The sequence below is a fragment of the Diadema antillarum genome, unplaced genomic scaffold (genome assembly GCF_040938485.1).
Source record: "Diadema antillarum isolate AM-2024a unplaced genomic scaffold, OU_Dant_1.0 seq00000563_RagTag, whole genome shotgun sequence".
Lineage (NCBI taxonomy): Eukaryota > Metazoa > Echinodermata > Echinoidea > Diadematoida > Diadematidae > Diadema > Diadema antillarum.
The window spans coordinates 3,358,009-3,376,123 of NW_027271502.1; the positions used below are offsets into that span (position 1 = coordinate 3,358,009).

The window sequence follows — 18,115 nt, forward strand, 5'->3', positions numbered from 1 at the left end:
CACACCTGTACCACACCAACAGCAGATGGCAATGAGCCATACACTAAACTACACTAGGGGGAGGGAAACTAATACTAAAAGGTCTAACCTCATTTTCATATCCGCTGACTATAGAGTTGTCTAGTGTTTTGGATCACACAGAAAAAGGAAATGAAAGCTTTGAGGAAGTCTTTAACATATAAGCTATGTGATGTCATATGATGTCATGTGATACATAGTGTATCCTAAGTACATTGTACACCTAACAGTATTAAACTGGTCAAACAAAGATTGGTGGGACTAAAGCCTGAATGACTGCACACAGTCACAGCATGATACCATAGTGTATTCTACTGATACACCTGACAGTATTAAAATGTTAAACAAAGATATGCACTAGTGGGACTATACGAAAGGCCTGAATAACTGCAGACAGTCACAGCGTGATATCGTAGTGTATCCTACTGATACACCTGACAGTATTAAAATGTTCAACAAAGATATGCACTGGTGGGACTAAGGCCTGAATGACTGCACACAGTCACAGCATGATATCGTAGTGTATCCTACTGATACACCTGACAGTATTAAAATGTTCAACAAAGATATGCACTGGTGGGACTAAGGCCTGAATGACTGCACACAGTCACAGCATGATACCATAGTGTATCCTACTGATACACCTAACAGTATTAAACTGGTCAAACAAAGATATGCACTGGTGGGACTAAGGCCTAAATGACTGCACACAGTCACAGCGTGTACTCTCTGTATTCTACACATTCAGTCAAAAAAATGGATATTGAACAATAATGTACATCTGTACAATGTATCTCCAATGACCTTCTTATGGTAATATGTGACCCACACTGGCACTAAGTACTCTTTACGCAAGCTGGCCACTACAGTACCTCTGCCACTCAGCTGTGATCACAAAAAGGACTGAAAACCCAACAAAAATTTGAAGACACGTCTCATCGGATGAGTCAACAGCAGAAGATACTAAACTAGAGAAGCACTCTGAGAGCGCAGACCTCCGCCAAGCATGCAGCTCATTTCCACCACTGACCTTGTTCTTCCATAGAGATATCAGTGATTTCCACCCTTACGTACTTATAGCATTGTGTGCTGAAAGTCGCCCGATTTCCCAATATAGAAGCCTTTGTTACGTCATAAACCCTCAGCTGCACGGCGCGCCTCGCCCTAGTAGAAACTAGAGCACGTTAGTACACGCATGCTAACTTCAAATACGCGCAGCCAGAACTCCCAAGTTCATTGACCCTACCTGCCAAAATATCAAATATCCTTCATAAATTCCCTAAAAATTCTTGGATCACTACCAAAATTTAATCATCTATTACTTGTATCATTCTAAACCTTTCCTGCAAGTTTCGTCCAAATCTGTTAACTACTTTTTGAGTTATTTTGCACAAGGACTGTAGGACAAACAAACACACAAACACACAAACCAACGGTAACGAAAACATTTATCTCCTCCCTTGGCGGAGGTAAAAATGTGTGATAGCAATTATGACTATAGTACTGATCACACAAACTTCAAATGTATTGTGCATTGTGATGGAGACTGCATTTCTTCTTCACAAAATCTCAAAACACCTACAGCGATCTTTTCGATACAGGCTCCTATACTATACATTTTGCATTGAGAAAGAATTATGCTGTAGGTGAAAATGTAACATTAATGCTCATGACAAGGTCCCCATTTCAAGACCCTTTTATTGAAAAAAAAAATGATCTTGATTTTTCCCATAGCCAAGAAAATGTTCTATCGTTTGTCAAGTCTGCTCTCAAATTCAGCACTGCCTTCTTGTTTGATATGCCACCACTAAAAAATTATGTCGGGTCACCAAATTTCCAAACAGGTTATCATTGGTTGGCCTGATCTGGCCACTTAAGATCAAAACGGATTGTTATTCTTCATTTTATTCTGGGTAAATACATTTCTTTTTGGGGGCGCACAAAACTTCAGATCTAAAGATTCTACTGGCCCAAACTGGCCACTTGAGAAAAAAGCAAAGTGTCAAGCCCTGGTATACAATTTATGTACATACAATGTATTGTAAATACAAATGTTTGACAAGCATGTTATAACAGTTTTAAATAGAGGTTGGAGTCTTCTTTCACACGAAGCAACACTTGGGCCGTGCTGCACAGAGATCATATCAATTGTGACAGTTAAAATATAAACATTTCCAATCAAAACAACTATAAATTCTGGCAACTAGCCAAATCCTGGAAGCTGATTGGCTCTTGCTTTGGGAGCTACCATGGTAAGACTGCCTTCTTCGCAAGAACCAGGTTATAATATGACTAAAGAGGTTCAGAGACGGAGTTTCAACTGGCCATATCTATTCAAATGTCAGTTTTTTGAGAATGTACAAAAGAATTCCACAGAGTTGTGCCTTTGATGATCGGGGTTCGATGCTGTCATCTTTCTGAGCAATCTGAAGAGTAATTTTCAATGCTGAAGTAATATCACATATATTTTGCTTGATTGTACATCAAACAAAACTTTACCTCCAGATAAAGCATATTAAAAACAAAAGTAAATCCCATCCAGATATCTAAGCAAATGTGTGAATCTGAGTTGTATATTGGGAAAGTATTTGAAATTGTACCATCCTGCAACAGGCAATATGATCACTTCTTTCCAATTGGTTCTGACAAATGAAACTTATATGATGGTATAATCTTTGTAATATGTCAGATTAGTGTCCAGACATGTCACAGTCAAGTGTTATTAATTGATTTCTACTTCAGGAATGTTCGCGCAATATGTTCTATTCTCGCATCCCCGTGTCTTTATCATAATCTACTGCTCATATTCTATATCGATGAAGGGATGGCAGAAAGTTATAATACCATCATAAATGACATTTATCTTCCTTTGAGAGTGACTGGTACTTGAGCAGTAAGACATGAATCCATTGTCTTCACATATTTGTGAGGCATCTCCAGTTTGGCTCATACTTCAAACATTTTTGAGTGGCAGAATCGAACATGGGATCAAAGAGAATATTAAAGGGGATGGCTAGTAACCGATCAGTGGGAATCAGTGGAAATGCTGGGGGATGATATTTCCAATCCTTGTGGGATTCATTTAAGAATACATTATACTGTATATTTACTGTTGTGTGAAAATTATTTGCTCCAGAACGGTCTCATATTCAAGTAATGTGCAGATTAATGCCCCGTCACTGACCAGGGCCCCGTTGCTAGAAACTTTGCGTTTAAACGCAACTTGCAACTGATTGTCACTGGCCAATCAAAATCATTGTTGCATGCATGTCTTCGTAATAGGGCAGACTCTGAGCCAATCAGAATGGTTGTTTCAAAATTAGCAATTATTTGCAATTGATTGCAACTTTCTTGCAACAGGACCCAGGCACGCTAACCTGGAAACATTACACTGCACATTACGTGAATATGAGACCATTCTGAAGCAAATAATTTTCACACAACAATAGATATAGAATGTACTCTTAAATGAATCCCACAAGGATTGGAACAATCATCCTCCAGCATTCCCACCGATTCCCACTGATCAGTTACTAGCCATCCCCTTTAAGACGGTTGGGACTCCATCTCCTGAACCTCCCTGATATGTCTTTGTTCACATTGCCTCACCAGTTGAAGCTCTTGACATCCTCCTCCACAAGTCTCCACGTAGCTCCAAAGTTCATGGACACATACAACTGTAAAGAAAAGAATAGCACAGCAATATTGTTTAAAATCTCTTCCTCGTACTGAGCAAAGACATTTTATAAGGGAAGCTGCAAGTTTCAATTGCATTCTCAGGACATGGATTTTCTTTCTTTTTTTTAAGGTTGGATATCAGAGCACCAAATCAATATGAAGGCTAGCCTCTGAGAATCAACTGATGAGCAGAACCAATCAGTTATGTTCTCACAATGCTCAAAGTCTGATGCATTAATTTCATATCAGCCCCAATTACGATTCGACGAGGTGTTAGGGGGAATTTTTAAATGCAAAATGTGCTTTGAAATTGAATAGCAATAGCATCATGTTATGATGTCCAATGCAGATGGCATCTTTATTGAAAAACTCTGCTCAGGAGTAGGGCAAATTACAGTCACCTTGAAAGAATGACTGATTCCTTGATTCCTACATGTATCCTATCAGCCAATCACATGAGCTCCTTCTCTGTACAATGTACCACAACCCATGCATGCTGAATGCCACCACCAATTCAGCCAAAACATTTGGAATTCACATTTTAGGGCACTTTATATCTACTGCAGTCTATGAATTCTGCTGGATGTTTGCATAATGCATAATTTATGACACATCAGTTACGTTCAAACGGTGGAATCCTTAACCTCAAGGATAGCTACAGGTGTATCACTCCTCGAAGCTAAGGATCACCATCTGAACGTATACATACAATGTACACATCTAAACTGTAACTACTGCATTGATAGCCACAGTGTAGATGTCAAATAATGTGTGCCTTGGCATGTCATACGTGCACATTATTACAGAGCTCTACAATGTACAGTATATCAAGCTTTGAATATAGTCAATGGACTATTTAAACTGAATCTATGGTTTTCATTTTTAAATACTACAGTAGCTTTGTTTTGGCTATGGAGTTTCAGGCTTGCTCAATGACTTGTGAAGTACATACTCTTCATACATTGATTTACTTGAAAGCCAGCATTAATACCAAAAGCAAGAAAGAGAAGCAACAATGATTACAATTTAAAACTGGCTGATTCTGTAACATGATATATGCAGGGATCTCGCCAACGTATATCACCCTTGTCGGTGCCGACAAGCGTGCGGTTTGAAGAAACAATTGCCGACAAGGGTAAAACTTGCCGACAAGGGTAACACCACGCGTGAACTTGCCGACAAGGGTAACACCACGCGTGAACTTGCCGACAAGGGTGGCTTGCTTGACGAGCTATTAAAGTTCGGACCAATTTCTCGCCTTTTTCAGTCTTTATTATCTGGCTAGAAAAGAAGCTAGATGTTGAAAGGAGCAGCAGTTTACAAGCACAAAAAAAGTTATCCACGCGATCACCGCACCGATCACAACAACGCGGCTCAACAGAGCGACGTGCACCACATCACACACTTGCTCACTCACATGCGCTCTGATTTGGGATCCACACACACATGCACAAAGGAGGTTCACCTCCCTAGTAGCCGCCTGCGTGTACAACGGTACAGTGTATTGTGAGAGGGAGAGAGAGGGCGGAAAGAGAGGGTCGGAGGCCGAAGGAGGCTGAGGAAGGCTGACACGTGCTCGCTTGTTGTCACGCTTGTTGTCGGGTTACGCAAAAACAAACGATATGAAATGCATGCCCCCCTCCGCCAAAGGTTGTATTTTTTTTTTTTTTTTTGGCTGCTTTGGTTTGTTTGTTAGTTTGTCTGCCTGTCTGTCTCTCTATTCGCAAAATAAGTCAAAATTTGGGAACAGATTAGGATGAAATTTTCAGGAACAGTTGGTTGGTAAAATGGCGCAAGGAACAGATAATTAAATTTTGATAGTGAGCAGGATTTACGTATAATACCACCGGAATTCACCGCCAGGATCCAGGATTTTTAGACTTTGTTTCGTATATTTGAAAGGATTCGTATCAATTCTTTAGGAAGCTGGCCATCGGCAATGACGCAAAATTAGATGCGTTCAAAGCATTGTCGCAGAGAGAAAATTAACTCCATCTTTCGTTAAAAAAAAAAGAAAAGAAAAAAGAACGTATGATGGAGTAAGCAAACGCAAATTGTTATTTTGGTTTTGGTAGTTTCAGTGGGTTTTTTTTTTTTTTTAAATCTAAAAAGCCATGCGTTCCATTTTATTCTTTTCAATTTCCATGGATTTGTAAACGTCATTCGTGAATATTCCATTTTCCTTTTCCGGGCCAAAATTTAAAGTAATTCTGTCATGATGGTCTTTCAAGTTCAACGTACGTAATGCTCCACGTGCTTCTGGCTTGGTTTGTTAAAGGGTGGGTTAGGGGGCCTTCATGGGCAGAAAATAAATGATGATCATTCATCAATGTTCCCAGTTGGTTTACATGCTATGTACACGCTGTTTACGACCACTGAAGCAAGGTGGCAGTACGCGCGGTATTCCTCTATCTGACACCTGGCTTTCGTGGAAATTTCGTGGAAATTTCCACAAGCCATGATATCAAGTTTACCCACTGCTTGTGGTCGTGTTTTTTTTTTTTTTATTCTTCATTACGAACATCAATTTGTTCAACTTGAAAAGTGTAGATAATTTGCGTCGAGGATGTGTTTCTTTCTTTTTTTTTTTAATTGCAGCATCGGTAACATTTTGTTTTGTTCATCGTCCGTGCATGGCTAGGGGTTCATGGGAGGAGAACGATAGGAATGACTGGGGAGAAAATAAACTGAAAGAAGGAAGCATCTTTGAGCGAGCTGTCTTTGTTTTTCTCTACACCAGCATTACTTATCACCACCAAGGTTCATTTTTTTTTTCGTTACTCCGACAGATTAATGATAAAATGATGCTAGATTCTTTATTCAGAAGGTTCGTTAATCCAAAAATGATTAAGAAAAAATGTCCGTTCATTTCACAACGAAATCAGTTTTGTTATTTCGAACGTTCTGCCAGTGAAATTTCGGAATAAAACGACGGCACAAAACAGCGTGTTTTCGTTCTCTAAGGGTCTGTTATTCCGACAGAAATAGTAATGATAAAATAATAAATTGTAGATTCTTTATTCTGAAGGTTCGTTAACCGAAAATCAAATAAAGAAAAATGTCCGTAAATTTCAAAACGAAATCAGTGCGTCATTTTGAACGTTTTGCCAGTGAAATTTTGGAATAAAACGACTGCCCAAAAACAGTTGCAGTTTTCTTACTCTGAGGGTTCGTTACTCCGACAGATTAATGATAAAATAATGCTAGATTCCTTATTTTGAAGGTTCGTTACTCCAAAAATGATTAAGAAAAAATGTCCGTTCATTTCACAACGAAATCAGTTTTATTTCGAACGTTTCTGTCAGTGAAATTCCAGAACAAAACGACGGCCCCAAAACGGTTACAGTTTTCTTTTACTCTGAAGGTTCGTTACTGCGAAAGAATAACGATAAAATACTTAAGATTCTTTATTCTGAACGATCGTTAATCGGAAAACGATAAAGAAGAAATGAAAACGGATACAGTTTTCTTACCCTGAGGGTTCGTTACTGCGAAAGAATAATGGCAAAATAATACTCTACATTCTTAATTCTGAATGATCGTTAATAGAAAAATGATAAAGGAGAAAATATTCTTTTATATCCAAACGAAATCAGTTTTGCTATTTCGAATGTTCTGCCAGTATAATTTCGGAATACAACAATGGCCCCAAAACGGTGTTTTCTTATTCTGAAGGTTTGTTATTCCGAAACAATAACGATGATAGATGATAGATTCCTTTCTGAAGGTTCGTTGATCGGAAAATAATAAAGAAAAAATGCTTGTTAATCTTCGAACGAAATCAGTTTTATTTTGAACATTCATCTGTAGTACCGACCTTTGGTGTTGTTGTTGTTTTCGATTACAAACCTTTGAAGTATTCAGTAATGAATCGTTTCATTTTATGATTAAACAAACCTTCGGAATAATGACCATCATTACATTTTTGTATGATATCTCTTTGATGTCACGGCCAAACTACCGCAGTATACCCAGAAAGGAAAGTGCAACGATGTCCCGAAAGTTCTCGATCGCTTCTCGCCCATCTGCATGCAGTAGGCCTACCACGTGGTCGAGCAAACGGCGAGAAAGCAACACGGCGTGCGTTGTTGCGATGCAGAGGCGGCTAATTATTGCAACAGTGAAACAGGAAAGGCCTAAAAGAAATCGGAACCTTCACCATCGGCACCTACTTCTCTTTCATTTATTATTTAGGAACTGCCGCTAACAAAAGGTATGGAGTTTCTGCACTGTTTCTGTGAGAATATGCCCCTCACAACGTTCATTACATCTCCGTGAAAATGTCGCATTTAGTGGCATTTTAGCGGCGATTTATCTGTGTTGTATTGAGCATTAGCGAAGGCTTCCGCGCTTCCCCCTCCCGTACCCACCCCCAGAACAGCGCGCATAAACGCCGACAAGCGTGAAGAAATTCCTGGCGAGAACCCTGTATATGGTGCTTCAACAGTCTTGGTTATTAAATGGCTTGAAATGAAAGCGAAACAGGCAAGACCTCCCTATAAGTGTCTCAGTGAAGAGCTATTTTCAGATCTGCAACAATATTTAGGGCTTATTCAGTTTATACTGCACTCAAAATGACTGGTTTTGTTCTGTTAAAGCTTAAAGCTTATTAAAGCTAACTTTACGGCAGCACTGTTTTGTTCTACTGAAGCACCGGGAAACATAATTAATTTTTACTGTAGACATGAGTTTTCGTAGCTTATAAGCACAAGATGATGATCTATCTAGCACCTAATTTTCTTGACTGAAATCCATTCATCAATGTATAAAGTATTCACTACTGAGATTCAATCCCCTCAAAGAATAAATAAATCAATAATACACTTGTAACTATGATGATAATAATGATTACAATGACTTAAGTATTAATGGTGCTATTGATAGTAATATCAATGACATTATGAATGATAATAATAATAATATAACAAAAATTATGATAGTAATAATTTGAAAATGGCATCAAGGGGTTCAGCATATAGGATATGAATTTTAAAAATGAGTTCAAAAGCAGATCCTTGTTGCTTTCTAAAATGGAAAATTCTGCCACAGGCATTTTCTTCTAAAGTACAACGTGTATTAAAACACGATGATGAAATCTCACCTGTTCACGTGCCATGCATCACAATGTGAAAGTACACAAACTGTAGCAGTGACTGGTCATATTAAAGAGCAAAATCATGTGTTTGATAGGCAAAACAAATGACTGGCCACATGTAAATGCTCTCAACCAATCACATGATTAGGATCTGCTTCGTCATTTTTATCTTTAAACATAATCAATCCTCAGCTCGTACCCGTTTCCGTTCATCATTTTCATCGAGGCCGAGGACGATGTCGGGATTTGCAGCATGGGTGTAGATATTGGTGGGCTTGAATGGTGTGGAGTAGGTGTGGAACGTCTGCCCAAAATCCTCTGTTGTTGTGACAAGAGATTTGATGACATCGGTGAAGATGTACTGGAAGGGAAAAAAGAAAGAGAGAGGGAAAAAGAATATCAGTTTGGCATGTTGATTCACTCTGTAATTTCTTTTATTTTCAATTCAATTCAATTCACTTTGTAATTTCTTTTATTTTCTTTAATTTTCAATTCAATTTAATTTAATTCAATTCAACTGATTTCACATCTCTTAAAAATGCCCAAACATGATGGTAATCAATGTCATAATACAATTGTATACATGGAAACAGAACAAAACACACAAACAGTTCTTGGAATGTTACCATAAAATACAGAAAAATAACAAAATGGTAAAAAAAATGCAGTAGACAAAGAACTAGCTCCTATTGTATGAGACCAAATGCTCAAGGGTTGGGCAGCAAAGTGATTTTGACATTAGCAACAGGTGTCAAACAAAGCTTTCATTGACAGATGACAAACTGACAAATCCTATTTTCTAAGCACTTTACATACCATACTGCATCAAGACTTAGTGTAGGGCTTACACGGTGTAGTTGTACGTTGTACTTGGTACAAAAAATGATACAACTACGATATATCTCTAAAGATACATGGTACCAAAAAAAAAATACTACTATAGAACATGTAAAAAAAAATTCAAATTCATGAAATTCTTGCAATGATAGTTGCAACTGTTAATCAATTGCAACCATCTAAAGGTACAACTGTACAATATGCATAACTGTATGCATGTACATGTACCTGATCATCAGATCTTTACTGATGTACTTGACTGATCTTACACATTCAAGCTAAAGTGCACATTGATTTTTCTTTTTCTCTCTTCTTTTTTTTTACTAACCACTTTCAGAGTTTGGCATCAGAAACAAACACAAATCATACAAGGCTTTATAAATGCTGATGAAATTTACCTACATGTACACTGTAGGACAAGAAGGAAATATCAAAGTTGTACTGTATGTACTTCAAATTGTATGTCAGTTCTATCTTAAACAATTTGATCATACAACATGTACACTGTGGGTTAGACAACTTGGTACAGTAGACTAGTAACCAAGTTGCCATGGGTAACAATTTACAAAGGATGTGTAGTACATTGTACTGTACATGGTAGATCATTTAAATACTGTACTGCTATGAACCAGTTTAAAGTCGTAATGTACAACACAATCAACACTAACTACAAGGATAGAGCCAGTGTGAAGAATATAATTCCCAAATCAGGAATATTTTACAATAATAAGCAAATAATCAACGTTGGTGAAGGTGATGGAACAAACTATCACTTCCGAGGCAATCTGGATGTAGCTATCTTTCCGAAGCGCAGCTGAGGAAAGATAGCGTACACATTCAGATCATCGAGGAAGTGATACAATAGTTTGTCTCATTGCCTGAAACTAAAAGTTGATTAGTTTGCTTTATATTCCACATCTAGGGTCCTACAAATTCCCATTTTATTCCACATCTGAAACCGTTTTACAATGTAGCTGTCTTTAGGTATCCTTAGGGCTATTAAAGGCTACCTGTACGCGTAGATGACAAAACAATGAATTTCCTGCGCGCTGCGCGCACCGCGCAGCACCGAAGTGAAAGTGCGTTGCACTGTGTACTATCAAGTGACCTAGGTCATATGATAGTCCACAGTGCAACGCACTTTTATTTCACGCGTACTCATCTTGCATTAGGGCTGTGTGGACTGTGTGGAGATCAGCGAAACAAAAGAGACTATCAACATAGAGTGTAACGAACTTTTCTTCTCAGGTGATGTGATGGGCAAAACTACGCTTCATCACGTGATCAGCTCTGGACCAATCCTATTGCAACATTCTTAGTATGTGGAATATAAGATTCTCTAATCCAGACATGAAGAGAGAAAGAGAGAGAGATCAGGAAGTCTACAGCAAAATGAGGGAGACTATATACCAGTAGTCTGATCTCAGATAAGTTTCTGACAATAACCTGGTCATTTTCTGGGAATGCCACCTATGATAAATCACAGCACATTAAAGGGATCATACAACAGTTTTGGTTGAGACCTAACTTTAAGGTTTCTAACATTTTTGGTGAGATACTGAGATACCTCTATACATTTGTATGAAATGTGTTTTAAGAAAATGTGTTTTAAGAACATGTAATTCCAAGAGGGATTCAACATTTGATTAAAATTGGTTTTGAAATGGCTGAGATACACACCGTATCCAAAACAAAGCGATCCTAATAAAAGGTGGGGCCCACCTTTAATTGCAAACACTTTGTTTTATTCTGTTTTTGGATGTCTTGGCCATTTCAGAACTGATTTTCAGCAAATAAACTTTGAATACCGGTACCTCTTTTTGTATTAAAACTCTTTTATAATGATTTCTAATTACTCTATAAAAACTTAAAATCTGAATTCACCATCCAAAACCAAAACTACATGTATACCATCCCTTGATAGACTTATACAAGGGCCGTGTACTGTTTTAGGAGGTCATGTTCCTACATTGCACGGGATCAGTTTGTACACGAGTGTTCCTCTGTTTTTTTTTCAGATTCAAAACTGCTTCTGAAAGGTCTCTATGCTGTCTAGAATGAAGCTACACACTTTCAAATGAACTTGCAGGGGAGTTCTCCTTCTGAGTGGATTTTTTTTTTTTTTAAGTCATGGCATGCATCACTTTAATATTCACAATGTAGAACTGTATAGAGATATTATTTTGCACTTCTATTGAGAGCACTGTTCATCATGCTATTCTAACAAGCGAGGAATTGCAGACTCTGTGTAAAAAAATATATAGCAAAATGCTTACTCTTGCATGAAAGACAAATACTGTATGCATGAGTTCAATAAATAACTGAGGCACTCGAACTCCACACAATGGTATTGTAGTCTGTACAATGTGATTATAGACTGTGCAAAGCACTATTATATAGGAGAACAGGTACATGTACACAGTACGTGTATTGGTGTGCCTCATACAGTCTCAACAGGTCATGAAAAAAAAATACTCTTGAAATGTATGCAGATCATCATTTCTCCATACGTATGTACATACATTGTGATGTACATGTGAACTACATTTGTCCAATGTACATTAAGCTTTTCTATCAACGTGCACATAGTGATATGGCATGTACTACAATTACAATGTATGTATGTGTGGCTGTATTCTACATGTAAATACGAGGAGCATACAAACAATGTATTGTACATAATGCACAAGTGTAATCGATGCACATCAATACTTTAATAATAGAATATACACCTTGTAGTTCGCATGCATTACACCATGGTTGTTGGGAATACTTGCACATTGTATACAAATATGTACCTAAGGCAAGCCTCTATCTAACAGTCTCTGTTTTAAAAGGTGTGTTTAACATTTTAATATTACATTTGTATTATAGCAAACTGTTGTCCAACCTGCTTCATTGTATATCTTCCCCTTTTTTCACAACTGCACACCTTCTCATATCATCATACAGTTGCAGGCCTACATGTACATGTAGGAAAGTGTGTACTCTATACACTTGATTCAAAAGAGAACAACACATTGTGGCCAAAAGTTTTATCACACATACTGGTAATAAACTTTTGATTCATGATGTGAATTTACCGCTCAGTGTTGAAATAGGAAACAAGGAATCTACAGTAAGCACTACAGATTAAAACACACACACACACACACACACACACACAAGTAACAACCATGAAACTGAAAAAGAATTAAATCATTTTACAATGTACGTAATTATACATGAATATTGCAGTAATTTACTAAGCACTAGTAAGTAATACATAATTGATATTTGATGAGGTTACAATCCAGGGAATAATTTTCCAACTCAAATTTGATTAGCAATTTCATCTTATGAACAATATTTTAAATTGTATCCTGTACACTTCTATGGAAGAAAACTGCTACACAACAATTAATTTTTTTGTGCAAAGGATGTAAAAATGCATAGCAAATTGCGATGCAACACCAGGGAAATTAGGTTGCGATCCCTGGGCCTTTAAAAGGGAGTTTACACAGGAAGCTACATACTGGAATGATACTGTATGTAAAGTGAGTCATCGGAAAAGGTGTCACAAAGTACTGTAACGAAATTTTGGTATGGAGAGGGCGATTGGTAAGCTGAGGATACTTGGCTTCCTTTACTCGCTTACTCTCCTCAAAATCCGTTATGTGGTTAGTAAGCGTGCCTACGGTTTAGCCAGTGTACTGGAAATTATGTAATTAATTGTAAGGTATTGCGGAACAAGAAGTATTAGAGTCACAAGTCACAAAGACCACAGGAGGCATCATATGGAGTTTGTCCAATTTATTTGTGAAGAAAGTTATTTCCACCACGAACATTACAACGAACAAAACTTATTGATCTACATGCTGACACTCCTAAACGAAAAGACTCTCCAACTAGGCATAAACAAGTCTATTTATACTGAGGTCACCTGTTAGCGGCCGCGAGAGTGGCCTCGCTGGGAGAGAGCAATCTGACCTTGCGGCCAGCTGTCGCCGTCCATCATTATGAGGACGAGGGCGTGGCCTTACGTGTCCCTGTCCTCACGCGACCCTGTCCTTAGCTGGGGTCGCATGCGGACGCGTCCTTTCGTTACGTAAGAGCGAGGTCGCATGCTGACGCGTCCTTTCGTTACGTAAGAGCGAGGTCGCATGCGGCGTCCTTGCTTTTTACGACACGAGGCCACTGCTCGCGGACGCGGAAGTTGCAGAGTCAGAGAAATCTCGAGGGAAGGTGAGACGAAAGTGCAAGCGAGCAGAAATGAAAAGAAAGCGTGGGGGAGAAATAATAGTCAGCAGAAAACAAGAAGCAGGAGAAAGTAAAGTAGCAAGGATGGCACGATGACAGAGGCCGATCGTCGAGCAAGGACGAAAAGAACAATAGAGCGAGGACGAGAAGCAGACATGATATAGAGCCTCAGTTTACTTTCAACATTAATTCAAATGTAAATCGATACAATACATAAAGATGAATGAATAAAAATGGAATAAAAATGGAATATACGGAACATATGATGTAAATGCTATATCGTGAATTATGTCTCAACAGGATTCGTAACAGTACTAACATGGTAGAGGCATACATTGTAGCAGATATGATACATACAGTATGATACAAACAACAAAGTCATCATCATTAATGTTTATTCCTATCATTTCTTGTTAACTTTGATATCTATGTTTCCCTCACATGCGCATAGCATGTACTGAAAGGGCATTGTGGTTCAGTGTATAATACATTGTATGACCGTACATAACAGTGCAGATTGGGCCTCTGGTTCAAGTCCAAGGCCATACACTGATACGGCGAGGAACTTGGTTCTTATAATTTCCTAGTCCTTCAGATGGACTTTATGCCAACCTCTATTAAACTACAGTACATGTATCAATCCTTGGTATTTTGCTCAACCCGAATGTACACATTTGGATTGAGTGAAAGTAGCAATCAAGTACAGTAGAGCACATCAGCAAAATTTTAGGAAAATTGAACAATCCATTCAAAAGTTATGAATTTTTAAATTTTTAGTGCAGCCATCCCTGGAAGAGAAGATTAAATGTACAATTCATAATGTCATTTTCACATGGAAACAACATACACCTGTACATGTAAAGAACATAAAGTTTCTTCTTTTTTTAAATGAAAAGTGTACATTCCCTCAACTGTACTGACACTGTCTGAAAGAGGTAAAGTGAAGTGCTTTTTCCTTATGCAAAAAAAAAGAAAAAAAAGTGAAAACATATTGAATGTTCCTTATATTTTCTTTACATCGTTTTTCCATATTTGACGTCACAAAGTCTTGTAGGCTTCTCATCCAGCAATGGCTGCACCACATCTTCAAAAAATGTATTACTTCTGAACGGATTGTCTAATTTTTGTGAAACTTCTCCTATGTGTTTAATAGTACCGGTACATATTGCTGTTTGAATGCTTCTCTTTTACAATGTAGTGGCCATTATGGGAAAGTATGTTGAATGTTCGCGTGTGTTTTAATTTTGTGAATTTTGCAAGAGCCAAGATTCGCAAAATTAAAATGCACATCGTACGAAAGTTCTTGTCTACACTACATATGCATCAATTGAATGTTAGAGGCAACTCTCAGAAATTTCATGCCGCGAAAATGGCTGTCGGTTCCAATTCACGAAAATGTCATGCCACAAAAATATCATGCTCTACAGTACATAAATTTAAAGCACACAGACTTACTCTTTCAATATCAGCCTTGCTGCTGTAGAAGCGGTCATAAATCGGCGCCACTCCCGAGTAGGAATTCGCCATCTGGGTGGTGACTTCATCGAAAGAAGCACCATAATCTGTGGAAATGTACACATTACTCGTCGAAGCTGCGGTTTGTGTGATGCTGCGTGTTAGGCACAGGATGACATCGCTGTTCTCCCCTGCCCAGTGCACTATTAGCTCAGGATGGGGGTCATTGATATCGGCCTGCAATGCAAAAAACAAACAAACAAACAAACACACAGAGCACAATGTGATGCATTTTATATCAGATAGGTTGGACAAATCCACCACTATTCATGTCATCACTTTTTATTGATTTCATGTCTTCTCAAAAATTATTTGTAGTCTAGGGTCTATGGAAAAAAAAACATTACGATTCTGTAGATCTAAAAGCTTCATTATTAATGAAGGTACTGCTGGTACAGTACATAGTAGACCATTTACAAGCACGCTCTATCATGCACAATACACTGACTGGCACTACTGGGTGAAATAAAATGTTGACCAAGCAAAAGATCGGTCTGTATCTTGCTATTAAAGCCGGAGATACTTGGTATGCTCCACGAAGCGGAGACTGCTGCATTTGGCTTCGCACAGAATCCCCTGTAACATATTTAGTGGGAACCTAAGACTTCCTTGTGTAAAAATGACTTTAAATGTTAATGCTGGCAGAGGTTCCGAGGTTCTCAATCGAATATCAAAATGTATTGACTAAATTTTATTAAACATTAATTGTTACGATGCACTTCTTAATTAAATGACGATTCGCAAGAAAACACCTTCGGGGGGGTAAAGCAGAGCAATATGTTGTTGCACAATCAGCCATCACATAGACCTAGTCTAGATTCTATTACGAATTGCTTCCTGATTCTCCGACTACAGTGACTTGTTGACTAACCTTTGTGACACGAATATTGCTATTGTCATCGCCCAAACCCCCGGCGCCACTGGAGCCCGTGGCCTGCCGTGCAACACGAGATCGAGGACTGTCAACGGAGGCGTCATCATCGGCCGAGACGCTTCGCCTTATTCTCCTTATTCCATCATCGTCTGACTGGGGTGGGAAGTGTAAGGTTTTTGCTCTGGATCCGACCCGAATGGGATGCACTAAGGTACACGTTATTAGAAGAACGTGCACAAGCAGAGTCCACTTTGCAAGGTCAGTCGCCATCTTTTGCTCGTCCGACCCGGTGCAGTGGTATCATCAGGCGCAGGCAGCTTAGCTTACAACACTGTCACGATAAAGCTGTGTATATGATGGTATAGGTATTGGTAGGGAGCGAAGCGAGCTACTACTAGTATACCATCGATGGACCAGTCCAGCATGGTGTGCGTACACCGTACGTACAAGCTTTGACGTAATGCACCAAAATGCTAACCCTAGCAAGCTTCACACACATCTGTGCAACCGATGATAGCGGAGCTGCATGCATGCTCTCACGAAAAATAGGACGGTGGTGTTATGGAAGAGGATATAATGACGTCATGTCATGTTACTGCTCTAAAACTTTTCACTGTGTGTGCCACCATAAACAATCGCCATACATCCGCCTTCGAACTTCGTTCATGCTCAAACTGTACGGAAATATTCATTTTCCTTTTTTGAGATTTGCTAGATAGAAAGAGAAAGAGAAGAAAATCTAGGCTAACAGGAGAGAGATGGTTAATAGGGGGTATTTTCTTTTCTCGGAAAGGTGGACAGAGAACCTTCTCTGCTGGTTTTCCAGTTTTCGGCTTTTATACCAGCAGACGAGGACACACCCCCTAACCTTTGCCACATGCTCCTACTGAATTAAACGGTGGTCATATAAATTGTCGAGGAGTCGAGAGGTTGTTCTTGGTAACCATCGTACGGTTTGTTGCTTTTTCAAACTTCAACGACTCGGTACTGTGAGCGTACGCGTGTCGAGGAGGCGCCGAAGCCTTACTTTAGTTTTTACTTTTACTTTTACTTTTTACTTTTACAGAACGATGGTGTGGGGAAACTGTCTGTTCATTGGTCAAAATGACGTTGAGTAAATAGACGACAGCCAGTAACTTAAAGGACAAGTTCACCTTCATAAACATAAGGATTGAGAGAATGCAACAATATTAGTAGAACACATCAGTGAAAGTTTGAGGAAAATTGGACAATCGATGCAAAAGTTATGAATTTTTAAAATTTTTGTGTTGGAACCGCTGGATGAGGAGACTACTACAGCTTGTGAGTCATGCGTACAACAGTATAAAGAAAATGTAAAGAAAATTCAACATATTTTCACTTTTTTCGCATAATAAAAGAGCACTTGACTTGCCTCTTTCTAAAGGCAGGGGGATTAATATTACCCATAACATTTGTCGATAACAAGTCGGGGGAATGTGTACTTTTTTCAAAAGATGAAATTTTGTGAAATTCTCTTTATATTTTCCTTATATTGTTGTACGCATGTTACATCTAAGTTATTCACACACTGCAGTAGTCTTCTCATCCAGCGGTTACTGCACAAAAACTTCAAAAATGCATAACTTTTGAACGGATTGTCCGATTTTCCTCAAACTTTCAATGATGTGTTCTACTAATATTGCTACATTCTCTCAATCCTTATGTTTATGAAGGTGAACTTGTCCTTTAACCAGATGAACAGAGCACCATTGAAGTCGGACCTTGGGGGGGGGGGGAGTAAAGAATGAAATAGGCATTCTACTGTAATTTTCAAGTTTCCGATGCCTTCATGAAAATGAAAATGATATTACGACGTAACACGCAACAACTGACTGCGG

The 18,115-nt window shown here is 38.5% G+C and overlaps 1 protein-coding gene across 1 annotated transcript; it reads right to left on the reverse strand.

The window, feature by feature from the left end:
• Positions 1 to 3,544: 3,544 nt before the first annotated feature.
• Positions 3,545 to 16,559, reverse strand: LOC139735071 (sortilin-related receptor-like). The gene is made up of 4 exons (XM_071645844.1): positions 16,254 to 16,559; positions 15,323 to 15,559; positions 8,991 to 9,152; positions 3,545 to 3,695 (listed from the first exon to the last, which is right to left on the reverse strand). Exons 1-4 carry the CDS (start codon positions 16,524 to 16,526, stop codon positions 3,624 to 3,626), a joined length of 744 nt encoding a protein of 247 aa, XP_071501945.1. The 5' UTR covers positions 16,527 to 16,559; the 3' UTR covers positions 3,545 to 3,623.
• Positions 16,560 to 18,115: the final 1,556 nt, after the last annotated feature.

Bases quoted from the DNA above. Each gene is read 5' to 3' on its own strand.
- LOC139735071 (XM_071645844.1), bottom strand. From the start codon at position 16,526: ATGGCGACTGACCTTGCAAAGTGGACTCTGCTTGTGCACGTTCTTCTA. The intron at 9,153-15,322 runs GTAAGTCTGTGT...TTTCCCTTCCAG, and splicing joins GCAAGGCTGATATTGAAAGA to TACATCTTCACCGATGTCAT. The intron at 3,696-8,990 runs GTACGAGCTGAG...TTTTCTTTACAG, and splicing joins AAAATGATGAACGGAAACGG to TTGTATGTGTCCATGAACTT.